The 20,070-nt window shown below is 41.2% G+C and overlaps 1 protein-coding gene across 1 annotated transcript in view; it reads right to left on the reverse strand.

Annotated features, from left to right (window-relative positions):
* Positions 1 to 262: 262 nt before the first annotated feature.
* Positions 263 to 20,070, reverse strand: part of SAXO1 (stabilizer of axonemal microtubules 1) — a 38,360-nt gene continuing 18,552 nt past the window's right edge. Inside the window, exons 2-4 of the mRNA XM_086770951.1 lie at positions 8,395 to 8,574; positions 5,323 to 5,525; positions 263 to 1,215 (exon numbers count right to left, since the gene is read on the reverse strand). Coding sequence (XP_086627077.1) covers positions 263 to 1,215; positions 5,323 to 5,525; positions 8,395 to 8,574 — 1,336 coding nt within the window. The remainder of the gene's footprint in view (positions 1,216 to 5,322; positions 5,526 to 8,394; positions 8,575 to 20,070) is intronic.

Raw genomic sequence — 20,070 nt, forward strand, 5'->3', positions numbered from 1 at the left:
GCTAGGTGGGAAAAAGGAAAAAAATCCAGAGAAATAAATATTAATGTGTCTTTCCCCTGGATTTTATGTTTTTCCCTTGTGCAAAGGATCAAGAAAAAGCCAATGCCTAGGAATTAAGTTTATTTTAAGAACTCTTTAAATATTAAATCAGTAATTTGTTTGAAAGAAGGTTACAACCAAAATCAAGTTGTCATTTGTAGCTCACTGAGGCCCTGGTCTTTGAATCAATTTCCAAGCAGGCTGCATCCGCTCTATTTTTCCTTCAGTGTCCACCTTGCAGGCACTCACTCTTGGAAGCACGGGTATAGAAATCGTGACCATGAGCATCAGTTCCCTCAAAGATGTAACCAGGTGGGTTTTTGTAAGAGGCCAGGCACTTAACAATGTTCTTTGGTGTGTAGCTGATAGCATAGGTGGTATCAGCATCCAGCCGAGTGTCATGCTTTGGGCCTGACCAGTCAGGTTTACAGCTCTTCGTAACTGTGAGTGGATGAGGCACATAATGGGTCTGAAAGGTAGTCAAGAAATCCCTTGGTTTTGCTGGGAAAGTCAGCTCCGGAGCATGAATTATAGGTTTTTGTCTCTTGCAGACCCAAGGCTTATAGTCTTCCTTCATTGTAGAAGAGCTGTTGAATGGTGCAGTAGTTTGTTTAAGCATGGTGGAAGAGCAACAAATCTTGGCTGGCTCGCCATTTGGGTGCTTGTAATGTAGCTGAGTAGTGGTGTGAAGGTCCATTTTCTCCAGAGGAGGAAGATATACTTCACGTTTTTTGGTGAATATGGGAAGCCGTGGCCAAGGCTGATATTTTTCCTGAAACTCAGTTGTAGAAGAAAATGGAAGATCAGGGCCAAGCTTCTGCTGGTACGGTTTTGCAAGCTTGGCTGGCTCACCAGCCATACCCTTGTAAGAAATTTTGTGGGTAGTGAGGCCATCAAATGGGACCTCATTGACCTTGTATTTCTCAGTTTTATGGACATAACGTTTCTGCAGAGGATGTGGCACATAATTCACTCTGTAATTGGTTAAGTTCTCAAAGGGAGTCTTGGCTTTCCGGACCAGATTCAGAGGTTTGAAGCTTTTAGTGGCAACAGGCCCCCTGTAGAGATAGTCATCCTGGACAATGGTTCTGTAGTCAAACTTTTCTTCTGATGGCTGAAACCCGTTGTTTGGTTGGATCATCTCTGTCTTTGGTTCATCCCATAGCACATAGTCATCTGAAACACAAGAGGAATCCTATCTAAGTGCTCAACTGAAGTTCTTTGATGAGTTTAGGCATATACCATATTATGTTTTGATTACTACATTTTCTTCTGTAATAAATATTTGTTGATATTCTAATGACTGACAAATCCTATGAAAAGAGCTACTTTAACATTATACACATTATACACTAGTGTGCTAAGCCCTGGAAATGCTCAGCATCTACATAGAAAATGGAATGAAAATAGTCCCGTATCCACCCACACTTACAGAGATGCTGAAATACAACATGGAAAGATTAATTTATGTTCTCAATCTTGCAGAGACATTTTCTACAGTTGACTGAGTGGCTGCTGTCCTCATGCTCAGTCAACCAGAACTGATGAAAGTGGAGTGTCCTGGTACTGACTTCAACTCCCTTCATTTGCCTTCCTGCAGCTATGTCATGGCCGGCTCAGAGCACAGGCAGAGTATGCCTATGTCTGCAGAAGGCCGTTCAGGTGTCTCTCACAGTATATCTGGGGCAAGGAGAACCAGATGTCCACCATTCCTCTCTAAAGGCCAAGTTGCAGTGCTACCCTTTGTCTTTGTGCCTTCTCATTTGGGGATGCCTTGATCTCTCAGCTGTACAGATGTGGTGCTGCCTACTGTTTGCTGAGTTCAGGGTTTTACGGCTCATCTTGGTGTCAGCAAGCTGTGCTGAGTGGCATCTCCTCAGCTCTTGGCTTTGCTCTCTGTGGTACTTCTGCTGTCAGTACAAGCAGGAACTGAGAATGAGCTTGTAACTCGGTCTCAAATTCTTCCTTATTAGAAAAACTGTGCTGGAATTTGCAGGCCAAGACTACACTGAACTGAAGCAATGAATCGTATCGCAGAGGTAATCCATACTCCAGAAATCTTGCTATGCAATTTAATGACAAAGAAAATGTTTTAGGCAGCATTTTAGAGACATTCGTATCTTCCTTCACTGGCAGGATATGAGGGGAAAAAAATGAGGCATTGAGACATAAAAAGATTTGCACTCAGTCACACTAGAAATCTATTGAAAAGCTGCCTAACTCTCCAACCAGTGCTGCAGCCACAAGACCATCATTTTTTCCCTTCCTAGTAATCTTGTGCAGCTTCCCCTAGAGAGCATTATGGTTACTGGTAGGAAGTTGAAATGAAATAGTCTTGGAGCTAACTCAAGTCTTTTTTTTTTTAATTTTCCCTCCTTTCAAACCGCATTGAGAGTCATGAGGCAAATCAGCTTCCAGCTGACTCTGCACAGGAAGGAAATCTGGATTTCAAAGTACTAGAGAGTAAATGATGCAATTAGGTACCAGGATATTTGAACTCTCCAGTCCAAACAGAGTTATTCCTCTTGAATGGCAGTGGCTATCGTACTGCACAAACACAATTACACAAAGAATGTGTTCATTACAGTGTGAAGTTAACCCCCCCAAAAAAGGGGCTTTTTGCCCCAATTAGGTGTTCATTTAAGGTCCTTCTCATTCAAATCAAGTTGTTCTGCCCTCGCAGAAGAGCAGAAGCAGCAGCCACATGGGCTGTGCTGCTCCCAACAAGCACCCTGGCCCTTGGGTACAGAGCTGCCCTCATGCTGCTAATTCATGTAGCCAGCTGAGAACACAGGCCTGCCTATATGCACTGGCACAGATGTTTATTTGCCACTGTTGGTGACACAGAAGCCCACGTCACATGCCCTGCTAATGCCAGGGTTGTTTAAATGCCCCAGGTGCTCCTGTTTCCCTGGGGGAAGAGAAGATCTCCAGCCACCACTGCACTGGTGGGATGCTGACCTTGTGCCTGTGCCTAGGTTACATCACTTTCCTGGAGAGATGGTCCAGCACAGGACATACAGGGACATGTGTCATTACAGAGGATGTAGTAACAAAGTGCTAAAAAGTGAGAAGCTTATTATGTTCTCCCATCATCTTTGCTGGACAATCGTCTGTGTTTTGGATGTAACCACAGCTTTTGTGAAATATTCAAAATATGACAAGCAAGTCCATCTGTCTTCAATTTTTAAAATTTACAAGCTCTACACATTTGGAGACCTCATAGGCATTATGAATTTATTTCATTTAGTGTAAGCCAGCAGTGCTACTATTCCTTCAAAATATGTTACAATTTTATTGTAACTCTAATTCTTCTCCTATAGATATTAATAGTTTCCTATGTAGCACAATCTTGAAAGCATTAGGGGGTACAGGAGGGAACGGAGGACAGAAACCATATGTTACTGGAGGGTTAGGCACATCTCGCTATAACTAAGCAAGACAAACTAAAATTAGATTATGTGCCTGCAGACGGATAGAAACAGCTACAGGTGTCGCTTGGAGGAGACGAGAATTTTGAAACCTCAAGTTGCAAAGTCATCTCACATTAATTGCGATAGGCAATAGCACATTCATAAACTTACAGTGTCATTTGGGATATGGTGTGTTTAGTGGGAAGGACTATAACAATACAGTAGGAAAGGTAATTTGATACCAATGCAGCACGGTTTTATATGCTGCTTAAATATCTGAATTATAATCTATTGAATAGCGTGTTTCAAAATTTCACACTTGAGTAGTAATGAATAAAACCTAGCAATGTTTAAAGAATAGCACAATGAAAACTTTTTTTTTTGCGAACCTAGGCCTTTAAAATGGAATTCATTCAGTATGCAACTTGATCGTTGAGGGGGTTTAGACAAAGATTTCCATTTGCAGTCATTTGGAAAAAAAAATATTAAAATCATAACCAAATGTCACTGTGATACATTCTAATAGAGCTCTGGAGTAAGAGTTAAGATGCTGACCTAAACACTGATAAAAGACAAAGATGTACATCTGGTTCAGATACAGAAAAGTTGAGGATATCTAAACACAGAAGGAAAGATCCTCTGCTTGCCCAAAACAGCCTTCTTTTTTATTGGCTTCACTGAAGCTATTTCAATGAATACCATCTGATGACACTGCCTGTGCAAAGCAAACTGTTCAAAATTGTGTACACGTGGGTATTTTGCACCTGTGGGTCATAGTCTTCACGACTCAAGTCACTCTAAATGGACACTATTTCCAATGTGCTTAATGTAAAAAACTCCAGTTGCAAACATGTAGCTGCACTAAAGTCTGACTTTCAGTCATTTCTGTTGGGTAATCTTAACACTGCATTCACATACCTTTTATTTCATTACTTCTTTCATCATTTTGAGTTTTAAGAAAAAAAAAATAGTTTTGTACATTGCAACAAACCTCAGTGCCAGCATCAATCATAAGCTTTTATATTTGCACAGCACAATAAAAATAAAATACGATAAAATAATTTAAAATTATTTGAATAAATATACAAATGCTAGCTATCCGCCTAGCAATGGTAGCTAACTGGAAGACATGCACAGGGGAGGCAAAATCCTCTGATTTTCTACTTAGGACTTACTACCTAAACTAGCACAGCTGCTGTAACTGTGTAACTGGAAATTTTCTCCCAGTGCATCCAGAGGAAAATTTGTGCTGGTGGAAAAAAAAAGGAACAAAGCCCCCACAAAGACAAACTGCCTACACCAAGCTATTGCTACTGAGAAACAAGGGTATAGTTAGCTGTGCAGTTCACTTGTTTTAATGGGAGTAGCGCTTGAGTGCTGTGGACATTTGTGTGGAAGTTCCATGTGTTTGAAATTCCCATATAAATCCCTTGCACATTCACAGATTAACTCTGTGGCATACACAAAAAGGGCCCCATGCTTCATGACCTGCTCAGACCTAGAAAATTCTACCTATGTCAGATGAGTTTGATCCACTGAATGTGTGGACCAGTCCTGCAGCATGGCAAGAGTACGTTCTGTATGTCCTAAAGATGATGCTGCTGAGCCCACTTGAAGGTGTTCACATGGCCCTGCTTCTACCTGGGACGCCTGCAGGCCTGTCAGACATGCAAAGGAGACGAATTCAGAGAGATCCCAATGCTACCATTAATGCAGCACTGTATTCCCAACAATTTTGTTTTGTGTGGTTCCCGCACAGCTTGTTGGCATACACAGACAGAAGGAATAACAACTGCACACTGTTTTGATCGGTCATCTTCAAACACAAAGCTACTGGTGACGTCCTGAAAGAAGCTGCAAGGGCACATACCTTTGTAAGTGGTTGTTGTGTTCATCTTGCCGCTGGGGATGTGTTGTGTCATACGGGGGATGCATGGAGGTACTTGCAAGACAGGGAAGAAGTTATAATCTTTTTTGTAAGTGGAGGTCAAATCCATACTCTTATCACTCTTCACGTGTTTTTCAGGTCGTTTACGTATCTGTGGCAACACTGGATGAGCTACGTAATCTCTTCTGTGAAGAATAATTTCACAATGTCTTTTGTCTTAAGGAAAAAATGATGTTAACTTTTTCTGGAGACACAAATAAATTAATATTTCCCCTTATCTCCACAGCCTAAAAAAGTCTGGATAGGATAAAAACAGTTAATGAAACACACAAGTCTTTCACTTTTGGAAATCTGGGCTCTGAAAAAGGAATTGAGGCAGCTCTGGACAACCTCAGGCATGGGGAGGTATCAACAAAACAGTTTTTACAACAAAACACCAGTTGAGGAAAGAAACATCAGTATGGTCAGACAGTAAGCTTTTCCTCAGGTACTGCTGTAAAAGAGCTGCTTTGAGATACTGAAGTAGCGTTACTTAACTCCAACAAAACATTACAGAAACAAGATGGAGAAGGAAATAACATCACCATCCAACATTCACTAACCTGAACCTACTTCATTGCCAGCATCCTTTGTACAGGGCAGAGAGTCTGATGCCTGGCACCAGTGAATTCAATCTCTAGTGTCAGACTGCTTTTCCACTGGTGTGCAGATCTCTTTACACCATCGGCAGCTGGCCAGGAGAAGCGGCCAGTACAGGAGCTCTTCTAGTATTAATATTGCACTTTGCTTTGCATCTGAAGTGATGCTGAGTGGGCAAGAGTCTGAGCCTCTGAACATACTCTATTTATTACATATTTTAGCAAACAAACAATGTTCTCAAAAGTCTGTTTGGTGCAGACAGGAAGAGAATTCACATTGCAAAGTATTATGTACAGGGGTAAAAACAGAAATGCAGAAGTAAAAAAACCCATCCCAGAGCATCAAGAGGCGCTTATGTTGACATCATACGCGTTGTAGCCCCTTGGCATAATTTTGTCAGCAACTTTAAATCAATGTGTTTTTTAAGAAGGGTCAAGAAAAGACAAGCAGGAACACAACAGGCATGCAGCATCCTTGGTAGCAGGGAGGGTTCAGCAACAGAGAGGCTCTTTCCCAAGCCATTCACACTGTACAACTCCACCTTTGAAACAGCCAAGCCTGTACCAGAGGCAAGTAGATTACAGACAGCTCTTCACCAGTGATCAAGGGTTTTCTGGCAGTGTGAATACCTTTTCCCCCTCTGACTATTCCAGTACAACAGAACCTGCAGTGAGATTACTGAGGAGAGATCGTTCTGCTGATAAATCAGTGGCAACCTGCATCCAAGAGGCTATGAAAAATGGTACTGCCTGCAACTCCCAGACTTTTGTCAACGGGGCTTGCTGTTGCAACATGACATCTAACACTCTGCAAAGTGTTATTAGAGAAGACTGCCAGCCAGCCTCGCAGTCCCTGTGGTTATTCTCATAGACTCCATCAATTCATTCTCTCTGAGTTTAGCCACGCAGAACCAGAGCTTTTAGCAGCCCTCTAACAGGTGGTGGCACTTTTCTACTAGGCCTTGGTACGTTCACGCTAGGTATATTTTCTTACCAGCATTGCCCAGAGGACAGCAAGATTTGCAACCTGATGGCTAACTCTTCAGGCTCTGCGCTCTCTCCTCTTACAAGGGTAGGCAAGTTTTGCATATTTGGCAGAGTGCATGCTCTGAAAAAGCAAATATAAGTAGTTTCTGCATTTTCTTACTGGTCTGCTTTTCAGAATCCAGGAGTGGGAATCACTAGCCTTGTCTTAGCAATGATAATTTTGCTGATTGGATGGGAAGTGTATAAAGACCCCTTGACAGACCCTACATGGTGGCTGCCCTTCCTCGGCTGCCTTAAGAGGACACCAATGAGCCCAGGATTTAGTTACAGGCAGACACAAAGATGTCTAGCTGCTTCGGCTCATGCTGGAGATGGAAGGCATACACAGAATTGAAGTCTGCTTTTTGAAACTGTCTTTTGGTTGTTGCTGAAAACTCCCGCATACACAGAGGCATCCCAAATGTGAGTAACTTGTGCATTTCAGACTTCATCAGCCACATTTGCAATTTAAATCAACAACTCTTAAAAAGTCATAGGTACGGGAAGGAGCTGGTAGAGCTTCCATGTCAGGATGAGGACAAATGGGTGGTGCCAGCTGTTAAGATTTTCTTAATAGTCATTGGCATCTCCTAGCTCTCTAATTCGGTTCAGCTAAGGCAAGAGTGATGTTGCTCATGACTATGCCTGTGATGATAAAGGAAGCAAACATCAAGATCAGGCAGCAGCCCCTGTTTGAGGGAAGGGAAGCTCTCAGATTCATATTAAAGGATCAGATAACTATTTTTCATGAGTTTCTTCTGTGGACAAGTGCTTGGCACATCACTCTACTGGCAGCAGGGAAGAGCCTTGGAAATTACTTCCATAAGGGAAACGGGCACAGTGCAAGTGTGGGGACTTCTGCTGAACACCAACACTGAGCAACAACATAGCTGAGAAGCAGAAACAGCCCAGCAATACACAGTGACTGCCACATCCCCTTTCCAGTCACAAAGCTGTACTATATTCACACTTCCTTGGAAACCAGTCTTTCATGTTACACTGTACAAAGTGCCACACAAAAAAAAAAAACAGAACAGAAGAAAAATACTGCTCCAATATCATCTCTACTTTCCCAGACAACATTTCTGCCGGTTTCCCAGAAACATTCCCAGAACAGAAAGTAAGGAAAAGTCAAGACCATTACTGTGCTTCTATGGCCCATGTATCATCTGATCAGATCACATCTCAGAGTCCGGGAAGTTCAAGAAAAATAGCTGCTTTCCTCCACTACAACAACTGGCCTTCATGCCTCCTTCATAGAGCCCTCATGTTTGTACAACTGCAATGTTGTCCTTTGCAGGCTCCCCTTGCAAAAACCAAACCATTACCCATCTCTCATACACACATTATCTAAGTCACTGTTCCCACTCTCTTTCACTGTTTTTCATACTTTGTAGTCGAGATGCCTTCCATGGGTAACTGCAGCATCTTGTACGCTTCCTTTGGCTTCATTGAGTGTCTGGGAACAGTGAAGGGATGAAGCGGATATTTCACCATGTACTCCGACAGCATGCATGGCTTCTCACTCCCCTCATAGGGTCTGATGGACAGGTATGGACAACGGTGACATCTGCAAGGGGAAAAAACAGCACAGGAGTCAGTGACTCACTGGTAGCTGATTGTACCTCATTGTACGTCAGACACAGATGGCAACTACAAAATAGTGGGTAAGCGAACACTGCAATGACTGCTACAGCCTTTATTATTTAAAGTGCAAAAGCATAATCTGCACCAAAAAAAAAAAGTGTTATTTCTCTCTACTACTATAGCCTGCATTCAAGACAACAAAAACAGCCTAAGAAAAGCAAGATGAAGAAAAAAGCAAGTTAATCTGAAATACAACGAAGTGTGCTATGTTGTGCAGGACTAGAAACTCTATTTAGTATCCCTTTTGTTCCATTTCTCATAAATTTATTATCCTACTTTACCCACATATTGAGCTCACTTGTGTAGGCAAGTACATGACTAAAGGGTAACAGTTTGGGAGTCTCTACTCACTCACACTTGGGCAGCACTTCTGTGCCCATCTCTCTTTCTGAAAGCCATTCAGTCCAAGGACTGCAAGACCTCTCCCACAATGTGCACCAAAATGAGAGTAGTGAGAACAAACTGACTTGCTGAGGAAGCTCCCTCCTGACTGAAACTAAAATGCCAGCATGGATGGTCCATCATTGGTGACCTCCTTCTTTGCACATTGGGACCAGGCCAGAGTAGGAAGGGCAAGGTTCGTCCTGTCAAAAAGTGGTTTGGGATCCTACCTTCAGATTTCTTCCCAGAGACATAACATTTTATGTCCCTTTCTGGTTTGAGTCAAACCTGCTAGAGGTAATACAAGGCTACTGATCCAGGACTTCAGGAACCAACCCACAGGAAATACAGTGAGAGGAGTAGGCCTCTGGTTTTATGTCTCATACATCAAACCTGCCAAAGTCAGTGTGCTCCTTACTGGATGTGTTTTCCAGTGCTACATCTTATCTAGATACTAATTACTCATTTGAAAGCACTTCTATACTTAACAAAGTCCTTGTTAAACTAAATGTTGAGCAGTCTAGGATCAGTAGATGTCTGATTACCTTTATTTATACAGATAACCTCTAGTCTATATTCAAGAGTACACCCTCATACATGGAATCATTTTCCAAACTAGCACAAGAGGGGAAGAAAGGCCCAGAGGGCTCAAATAAAATTCAGCATCTTTTTGACAAACCAGCTTCTCACTCAGATTACAAATCCTCCTGTGAAATCATAAATCAGGAGGAGTCCTAGTAGATTAATTTTTGCCTTAGAGAAGTTTTGAGTTTGCACCCAAAGGGAGTCCTTATAGGAAGTATGGCAGACTATCTCTGCCAGATAAAACATTAGAAGAAAAGTCTTCTAGGTGGAAATTTAAAAAAAAAAAAAAAAAAGAGGGAGATGCCCCACTCTCTTATAAAATTCTAGCTTTCACATAACTGGAGGAGAGGCAAACAGGAAAATTAAAATAAGATTAATATGCTCACTCTTGCTGTGGTCAATGTGACCTTGCTGAAATGGATTTTGTGACAAAAACCTTCCAAACGCAGGCTGCACTGACACTTCCTAGCCGCACTTGTGGTCTTCCAGCATTCCTAGGAATTATTCCTCATTTTTCCAAGGCAAAACAATCTGTCTATTCTTTCTGGTTCAGATCTGCTGGCTTCACAACACCTCTAAGTGCACTTTCATCCCCTTGCTCTCTTAAAGTCTATGACGCAGCAAGCTAGTTTTCAGTTTGGCTTTGGAATGTGTTGATGAGGCTCTTATGTTAGCTTTTCATTATAAAACCGTGCTTAGACCAAAGTGAGAAAAACAGCTATACTACCTAGTTCATCATGGCCCTGCATACAGCGCAGACACTGGCCACCAGTAGCATTTTGCAAATAAAGAAGGAATGATCAGGAGCAAATTAGTGACACTGCATGAACACCATAAGTTAGTATCTCATTACAGCTCAGCTGCATGCACAGGTTTTGGAGAGGTTTGCTTGCAACACTGGGTTTCTCAAGTGGTCCACAGCAGAGGCTTTGTGCAGCTCCCTGCCCATACCAGGCAGGCTCTCCGCTGCAGACACGTTATCCCGCATCCTGATGGACATTTGAGAGATGGAGTCCTGCACCTGCCCAGTAGCACTCTTACCACTGGGGAAGGAGAGGTGTCCTGCGGATCAGCAAGACAAGGGTGGGTAATGCAGACCCCACCTGAAGATCCCACAGGAGCAGGCAGGGAACAACTTGCGGAACCTATGTTTTTCCCCTTGCAGACATTGCTGGCAGCGTGAACGGTGGAGGAATTCTCAACAGCCCAGGATGGGAAAAAGGCCAGGATCTCCTGCAGATAGCAGCAGCCCCAGGCTGCCAAGCCCTAGGATGAAGTTAAGCCTTCAGTGTGATCTAGCAACACAGGTGGCTTTACACCTCAAGTATTCACCTGTACAGTTCTGTTTTCTTTATTGAACTTCAGAGCACCCAACAAAAACAGAACAAGATATTTCAGAGTTAGCTCTTGGGAAAAGCACTTTCCCACAAATAAATCCTTCCTGACAGGGTAGAGGAGTAAACCCAAATGTTTTGTCTCCTATTACTTTGCACTAGATTCTGAGTATGATTTTACAGTAACACTCACTGTATTACAGACTATGAGCAGAAAATGATCACCAGTGATAATTCACCGCCAATAGATAATACTGGAGAAGCCTTGCTTCTGGTTCCAGAGAGATATTCCTAAAAATATTTTTCACTGAAGACTAATACAAATAACAGAGCAAGACTCTTAACAACAAGGAGTGGAACAATGCTAAACTTCAAGGTTTGCTACACTTTACTACTCCTTCTGGCATGATAAATATTTATGAAACAGCTACATGATTCTTCAGTACTGAAGTCACTGCTATGTCACTAATATGCAGCAAGTCGGCACATTAGTGCCAGAGCCGAACAGTTAAAATTACTGTATAAATGTTTTAATAGTGCAGTTATCAAACTGTACTCTATTTTCTAAAAAACTGGTAAGACCTACATTTTGACATTTGTTATGCTTGCCTGCTTAGATATTTGGGGTTTTGGCTAATTCTACTCTGATTTTCACTTGTGCAAATTATGCTTTACTTGATTTAAGTCTATCAATTTTGCCTGGCCAATATTAGTTATAAAACGTAAGCAATAAAATATAATAACAAGGAAGCACATGGGGTTTTTTTTATTTACTAAGAATTATGGAAGAACAGCAGACTCTTTAAGGGCAAAAAGAATGCAGTCGCCCTGCTGTCAAAGGAACTGGCTTCATCTAAACAGAAGCTGAGATTAACCATGTGAATATCAGCTTACATTAAACACTTGTTTAAACTAGGAAGAACAACGTGGAGCTACGGCTCAGGACGAGAATTCAGGATGTTTGAATTCAATTTCTGCATTCACCACAATCTCCCTGGCCAGCACAGTTCTCTGCCAACTACAGATAAAATATAGCCTTCTCCAGAGGAGAAAGAGGAGGAATCCTGTAACATTTAGTAATTTCTCAAGATAATCCTCTGAGACTTTTCTGATTTTTTAAATGTCTGTGATTAATAATAAAAGATTATGACAGTAGGCTTGAAATGCAGGTGGAATGGTAAGGTAGTTGTACTATTAAAATCCTAATTTATCCCACTTATATGGTTTATTATTGGTAACTACTGCTCATAGAGGTCATGGATGCCATGATATCGCTCCTTGAGAGAAAAAAAACATAAGGCTCAGAAATGGCTAAGCTGCCACTCAGGAGAATTTCTTTTTCCCTTCAAAAAAAACCCTGGTACTCAGACCCAACCCTCACAGCAAAAGCAACATCTCCTTGACCATATAATCTACTTCTTGTGCCATCTCTAATGTCCATAGGTGGTCAGATCAAGTCAATATTATAGAGATCTCTAGTTTAAATGGAATGACGATGCTGTCCAAAGAAAGACAGGGATGCAATATGCCAAAGAACTGGGGCAGGCTCTAATAGCTGGAACTGATTATCAAAAATCAGGCTGCAAAGATCACTAAAGGTGAGTCACCATTTGTGCGAATCTCTTCTCTCTCAAGCAATGGAAATACAATAGGAGGCACAGTTACCTGATTGAGTTATAAAATTACGATGACAGACTAGACGTTTGTGAAGGGAAGAAGAGCATCCGTGTGCAAAGTATCAAAGTGTATCAAATATAAATATTGAATATGGTCATAATATCAGGAAAATGAAAACACATCATGGACAGGGACATATGGCCAGTACAAGGTTCTGCTTTTAGATGGTGACTGGTTTTGAAACAAAAAGTAAATGCACAATAAAAGCAAGAGATCCCTTGAGAGAAGTTTGAAGTCCTTGTGATCATAACAGTACAAAAAAAAATATTAATCCGAAACCTTTGGAAGGTTAACTGTAGTTCCCACACAGCTCAGAAACTTTTTCCTTTGTGTCATATCAGAACACTGATGCTAGACTTGACTTTTTCCCCAACACACCCATTCACCAAATGTTAGAACAGATGGATCAGTAATCACCTCAAAATGAATAAAAGTGACAGTGGAGAAAGAGAGGCTTGATACATCTGCACACAGTCTTCACTGTGATTTTAGGCAAAAGTTTAACAAAAGAGAAACATGTATTTGTAGATGTATGGTGCTCATCAGTGCCAAAAGAATTAAATAAACGATTGCTTAGTCTTCCAAATTCACCCTCATCAGAATGTCACCACTAGAAACCCAGGGCAGCTGGAAGGAGTATAGTATCCTGGAAGAGGACAAAACCTTGGGGTTTGCGATGACATGCCATTGTGGTTGTGTCCCTTTCAAAAGCTGCAAAAATTCATCGTGGTTATCCCTTTTTAGCGGTCTAGTGAACTCTGAGCAAGGCTCTGTATTAAGCTTACTATAGTTCTCAAGGCCACTCTTGCCTTTATTCACACTTTTTGTCTTGCCTTCCACATGTGCAACAAGAAAAGAAAATCTTTGATATAATAGTCCTACTAATCTCATCTCCAATAACCCTCCATGTACAAGAATTGTATTGTTTCTTCACACTGTCATTATTATGATTTTAGGTACTACCAACACAGGGATTGGAGGGACTTGTTCACTTATCTGTATTTTAGTACCTGAAGGTTCACAGGAGACAATTTGCAGAAATAAATACTATCTTCCTACCTCTTTCATACATGCCCTCTTGGTAATGTAACATAAGCAAATATTGACCCATTTAAAACAGAAAGTATAGCAAATGGAAAGGAAGGCTTACAGATCCTGACTGTCATTACCCCAAAAAATAGCTGTGCAAAGCCAGGCAATCATGCAGATTTAGTAACTCTTTTATGTTGTCAGAGTTCACTCATCCTAGCTAAAAGCATCAAACAATGGAGAAACTGATGCCAAAACTCAGTCATGGCGAGAGCACACACTAAACATTTGTGGCTGCATTACTTTTGGCAGCTGACCCAGGACATTACCAAAAGGAAGGTCCAGACAGTCCCATAACTTTAGGAAATTATTTGTGGAAATAGTATCTTTTGAAACTGGAATACACTTTTGATGGAAAACAGGTAGATATCTATGTCCAGGGATACTAAATTTGGGTGGTAATGTGTTTAACTTTCACAAAATGGATACAGTGATTTATCTGTGCCCTCCAAAAACAAAGTTTCATAACCCTCTCCCCCAAGAGAGCAGTACAAGTGTAATTAGACCCATCATGAAATCCTATAATGCCATCCCCACTGCAAGCCTGAGAGCTCTAAGATTTCAGCACATTAACACAATCACTGCAGATCACATTTTACACAAACTTATTATGATGGATTTTGTGGCTTACAAAAGCAAGACCTGGGGAGGTCTGTCCTTGTATGTGCATACCCATTGCACCGAACTAGCAACGACAGAGCAAATACCCATTTCTTTTACATCTTAGCTTGCACAGCACTGCCATAGATCAAGCAGAGGTGCACACTTGATATTTATCTGAGATGAGACAGAAAGCTAAAAAGGTATTTCAGGCAACTAAAAACCTAAGAGATTCACATATTGGTCCTTGGAGAATTCATCTGTAAGCCACAAAGATTACCCAGCTTGAGCAGACAATGTTGTTTCTGTATGTGAAGCAAGGCTTTTGAATGCTTAATGTCAGAATTGTGACTGCGGACAGATGCCAATGAGTTCTGCCTGTGCTTAGGATGCAGATGAGGTCAGTCAATGAGTGCTGATGACATCACAGTACATCTGGTGTGCCTGCTGAAACGCTAGGGGACGGATTACATAGATTAATTGTGCCATCCTGCCTCACTCTGAGATATACTGATCATACAATACCTCAAGTGGCAGTAAGATAGCACATCTAGAGTGAAGAACGATTTAGTGTAAAACAATCATCAGGTTCTTCTGGACAGATGGCTACCAGTCCTTTCAGAGAGGATGGAGGGTTAGAAAAATCAAATACACCCACATACGATGAGGTCAGGAACGGCACACGGACAGGAAACAAAGACAGGCACCCGTTCCCCTATTACTTGTTCGCAAGCCCAGGATACAGCAATGCTATGCCAAAAAAAATGGAAAACATGCATCCTCGTGAAGGAGCTGTTGAACCAAAGTTTATTGTGTGTCAGGTACTCACAAACATGTGGGATCTTAAATGGAGAGATTGTTCTTCTACAAATATGAAGCAAAAGCGAATCTCTCAATCCAAGCTCCCCAGTTCTGAACAGCCTTGGACTTTCACGTTGGATACAATGTCATGTTCAGCCTCTACTTAACAGGGAGCTGAGACTAAATCTTGGCTATCTAGGCATCACAAAGATTTAAGAAAATTTAGATTTAATTCAAATGTTGATGACTTCAGTTCTAAATAGAAAAAACGGTTAGATTTTTACTAATTGCTCCTATTCCAGCTAATAGTTTGCTGTTGTTTCCTCAGATGAAGGAAAATATAGTACAGCTAAGTGATGGGGAGAAAGAAGAAGTTGATAAATAATGGAGAGAGCTGAAACATCTGTGAAAACTGAAAGGAACGTAAGCTACATAACAAAGTGCACAAGTTTCTCAATAATGAGGTCCAAAGTCGCTTTCCTTCACACCACTGCAAGGCACGGGTAAGTCCAGGAGGCCATATGAGCCAAGACAGCAGCACAGAAACTATCATAAACTATACACAAATTAGTCCAGCTGAAACAAGTGCTGTATAACCATGCTTTAATGCAGGCATATCCTTCAAAGGTTAGAGTCGGGACCGAAACCGTTGCAAAATGAAGGCAGGATTCTCAGACAGAACTTTCCAGGGCTACTTTAGCTTGTTCCATGACACAGAGAAGGAAGAAAACTTTTTTTGAGAAGAAGACTGAATTTCCCTGGTCTGAAATAATAGGATGTCTGCACTGAACTGTATCTTCAAGTGTTTCTTTACTACAAATACAAGAAAACTGTGCTACACATGGAGACTTTTTTGATACCTGTATTAAAGCCTTTCAAGCCCAGTGTGGGAAACTACTCTACATTTTATAAGACTGTCAGTTGCTGTCACACCAAATCAGATGTAACAGACAAGCACTGGTCTTTGAAAAAATTTCTTCTGAAGATATGTATTGCTAGGAATCACTGTGAACTGCAGTTTTGAACCAGAATTGCCAGAACTGACCTCAGAATCGGTGCAGAAATTTATTTCTACATACTCAGCACTTCAACTGCCATTAAAAACACCAAAAATTATGACCTTGCTTTCTGGATGCTGGAATAAAACCCATCACAAAAGCAGAAGCAAATGTCCCAGTTTTCAAGAAAGGAAAGAAGGAAGACCCTGGCAATTACAGGTCTGTCAGTCTCACTTCAGTGCCTGGTAAAATTATGGAGAAGGTTATTCTGGGAGTTATTGAAAAACACTTGGGAGACAATGGAGTCAATAGCAAATGCAAGATCACAAGGGGAAAGTCCTGTTTGAGCAACCTTATTTCCTTTTATAACAAGGTCATCTATCTAGTTAACCAGAGGGAAGCCAGCAGATATGGATTTTTTTGATCTTGGCAAAGCTTTTGACACTGTCTCTCACAGTATCCCTCTGGACAAAGTGTCCAGTGTACAGCTAGACAAGTCCATAATATGATGGGCAAGCAATTGGCTAATGGGTTGGGCTCAAAGAGTTACAGCAGATGGGGCTACATCAGGCTGGTGGTAGGTCATTAGTGGGGTACCTCACAGCTCAGTTTCAGGGCCAGTGTTCTTTAATGTTTTTATAAATTATCTGGATGCAGGAGTTGAATGCACATTAAGTAAGATTGTTGAGAATACTAAATTAGCAGGAGCTATGGACTCTGTTGAGGGCAGAGAAGCCTTAGAGAGAGATCTGGACAGACTAGAGAGCTGGGCAATCACCAACTATATGAACTTTCAAAGAGCAAGTGCAGGATTTTCCACTTGGTAAGGAGTAATCCTGGTTATGTGTGCACACGAGGGGATGAGAGGCTGAAGAGCAGCCCCATGGAGAGAGATCTGGGGTTTTGGGTTGATGGCAAGTTGAATATCAGTCAACAATGTGTCCTGGCAGCCAAAAGGGCCAACCATGTCCTGAGGTGCATCAAGCACAGCACAGCTAGCCAGTCAGGGGAGGCTATTGTCCCATGCTACACTGCACTGGTATAGCCCTACCTGGAGTACTGTGTGCAGTTTTGGGCCCCTTAATATAAGAAGGACACCAAACTGTCAAAGTGTGTGCAGAGAAGGGTGACCAAGATGGTGAAAGGCCTTGAGGGCAAGACTTCCAAGGAGCGGCTGAGGTCATTTGGCTTGTTCAGCTTGGAGAAGACAAGGCTGAGGAGTGACCTCATTGCAGTCTACAACTTCCTCAAAGTGGGCAGTGGAGGGGGAGGTGCTGATCCCCTCTGTCTGGTGACCAGCAATAGGACACAAGAAAACAGAGAAGTTTTCATGTGCACCATGAGAAGTTCAGATTGTACATTAGAAAAAACTTCTTCACTGAGAAGGTGGTCAGTCACCGGAACAGGCTCCCCGGGAAAGTGATCTTGGAACCAAGCTGGTCAGAGTTCAAGGAGCATCTGATAGTGTTATGGTTTAGTTTTAGGTAGCCCTGCGAGAAGCAGGGAGTTGGACTCTGTGATCTTCATGGGTCCCTTACAACTTCAGATATTCTATGGTCCTATGATTCCATGGAGTTCTTCTACATCATGGTGGTAGCCTGAGTCCCTTCCCTCTGCTAAAACACCCCACTTTTTGCTCTCTCACAGTGACTGTCTTCTTTAGAAAGGAGAAATTCTTTGCCCAGCAATCTCTGATTCCTCCCAGAATCTCATCTATTTTTTCAAACCTTGCCTTAAAACCTGCATGCCACGTGCACCTCCACAAACACAGCCTGGAGCCAGTGGAAATCCCTAAGACAAGTGGAGTGGAGATCCAACCCACAGTTTGCTCACTTTGCCTATGCCTTTAATTCTTCTTCAGATTTATCACTGCTTTAGCATGTTCTATAAGCTTGGCTGATTCACCTGACACAGCAGTGGGATGCTGTGCAATCTGTAAATATATGGACCACAGCTCATTGTCCTGAAATTCAAGTAAGACTTAGAATATTTATTTTTTTTTGTAAAGTAATGCCACCAATTAATTTCTGTGTCATAAAGAATGGGAACGGATTTCCATTGATTTTAGGGCAAAACAGTGATTTTCTTTAAGAGACAGCTGAAGAGGACTTTAAAAACTGTTGTAGATTCAGAGAACCTGGGGCAATACCTTCTACACATAATTTCCTTTTATACTAGTGAAATGAGGATCTGTTCCTCTGCAATCAGTAGATTTAAAGCGGTGTATAACAGGAGTATTTGAGAAGGAAATAAGGTCCTGTATTCTTTTAACAGGACTCAAGCTTGGTGCCATAGTAAAAAATGAAGGCTTCTGCAAAACAATTTCCAAAAGTGTGTTTTCACCAACTGCTCCAACTTTCAGGAAGCGTAAGACGAGTGCTGATAAAACTTTGCCAGAAGGTCTCCAAAATCTGTTTGCTGTGATCTGTGTAATTTCTAACACACTCCCCATAATGCAAGCCAAAAAACGAAAGGTTAAGGAGGGGAAGATATTTAAACAAGTCCCTCACACCTACATAAAATTTGTCCCTCCTCATGCAAAAAGAAAGGCAGTTTTCCTACTTTTACCTTTGTATTAAATTTACAACCTGAAGTGCTATGGAAAAGTCTGGTTAGCAACATGGCACTACAATCTGACAGCATAAAGAGCCTGGAAAGATCATAAGCTGCTCTAGGAGTCCATCGCGCTTAGAAAATTGCAGGCAAATTTTGGCCAACTGTTAAAAGAGACAGTCACCTTGCTTTGCCAGCACAGAAGTTCTTAAGCCATAAAAAAAACCCTTTTTGACTGGAAAAAAAGTCAAATGGAGTGAGTTACACATCAGGAAAAATTTAAGTTTCCTGTTGAACTATTCCCTCTACAGAAGAATTCCAGCCATGAGGAAGCTGTCAGAAATCCTGAAATTCTTAACAGCTTTCTGTTTCTGGAAATGGAAAAATGGATAGTCATTTTTTACTGGTTATAGGTGATGGGCTTCTGTACTTCCAGAGTTATAAAGTACGAACACAGTCAGTCCTTTTGATAAGAGATTAATTTCTTAGTTCATCCTTTCCCGTAGTAAAACACTTTTTGTATTTAACCTCTGTTTTATCAAACTTTCATCAGCTTTAAGTTTGAACTGGATCTTGAATTATCTAGAGCTTTTCTTGGTCAACATTGTCTCATCCTAAGAAAACAATAATTAACAATAACTAAGAATAACTACTATGTCTATACCTTGGATGGATTCTGTTAACTGTGGAAAAAGCACACATTTTGGGTGAAAACTTTGAGGAGTTTTCTGCAAACAGAAACAGATACTTGACATCAAAGTGGACCTATTAATAGTGGGTTCATCACAGGGCCCTCTAAGCAAAAGCTAAACAATGTTGTAGCTACCATCGCCTTTTTTTTTTTCCCCATTCACTTGATTATTTTTAAAAGTCTGGAAATGGCAAGGAAAAAAAAAATAGAGACATGCAAAACTTGCATATAAGTATATGACTTGGTTTTTCCTATGATGCTTACATTGGATATCTATATTACCATTGCATGTGGCTAGAATCTATTAAGGTATTTTGATTATCTGGCTTTCCTAAAAACTTCAGAGAAACCTAAGATATTTCCAGATTGCACAGCTTCTAATGACGGTAAACTTGCACAGAGTGAACTTCAGATACCTATCAACAGCCATCCGTAACAATCTGAATACTAGAGCCCTTTTGGCAGAAAAAAAAGCTGAGGCCGTCAGTTTGTAAACTAGGAATTTGTAAGAATAAAAAGTAGAATTCAACTTTCATAAGCTTTAGGTAGGTTTTTAAATACTAGTTTTTACTACAATAAAGTTAACAAAATCAGCAAGCACTGTTAGATTTTGGAGGGAAAATATATATATTCTTTTACTTAAAACTGCCATAATATTTTCAGGGTTTTCTTTCCCAAAACCTGCAACTTGTGTACTTCTTACAAAGCAT

Source organism: Chlamydotis macqueenii, chromosome Z, assembly GCF_036417535.1.
Source record: "Chlamydotis macqueenii isolate bChlMac1 chromosome Z, bChlMac1.mat, whole genome shotgun sequence".
In the NCBI taxonomy this organism is placed as follows: Eukaryota; Metazoa; Chordata; class Aves; order Otidiformes; family Otididae; genus Chlamydotis; species Chlamydotis macqueenii.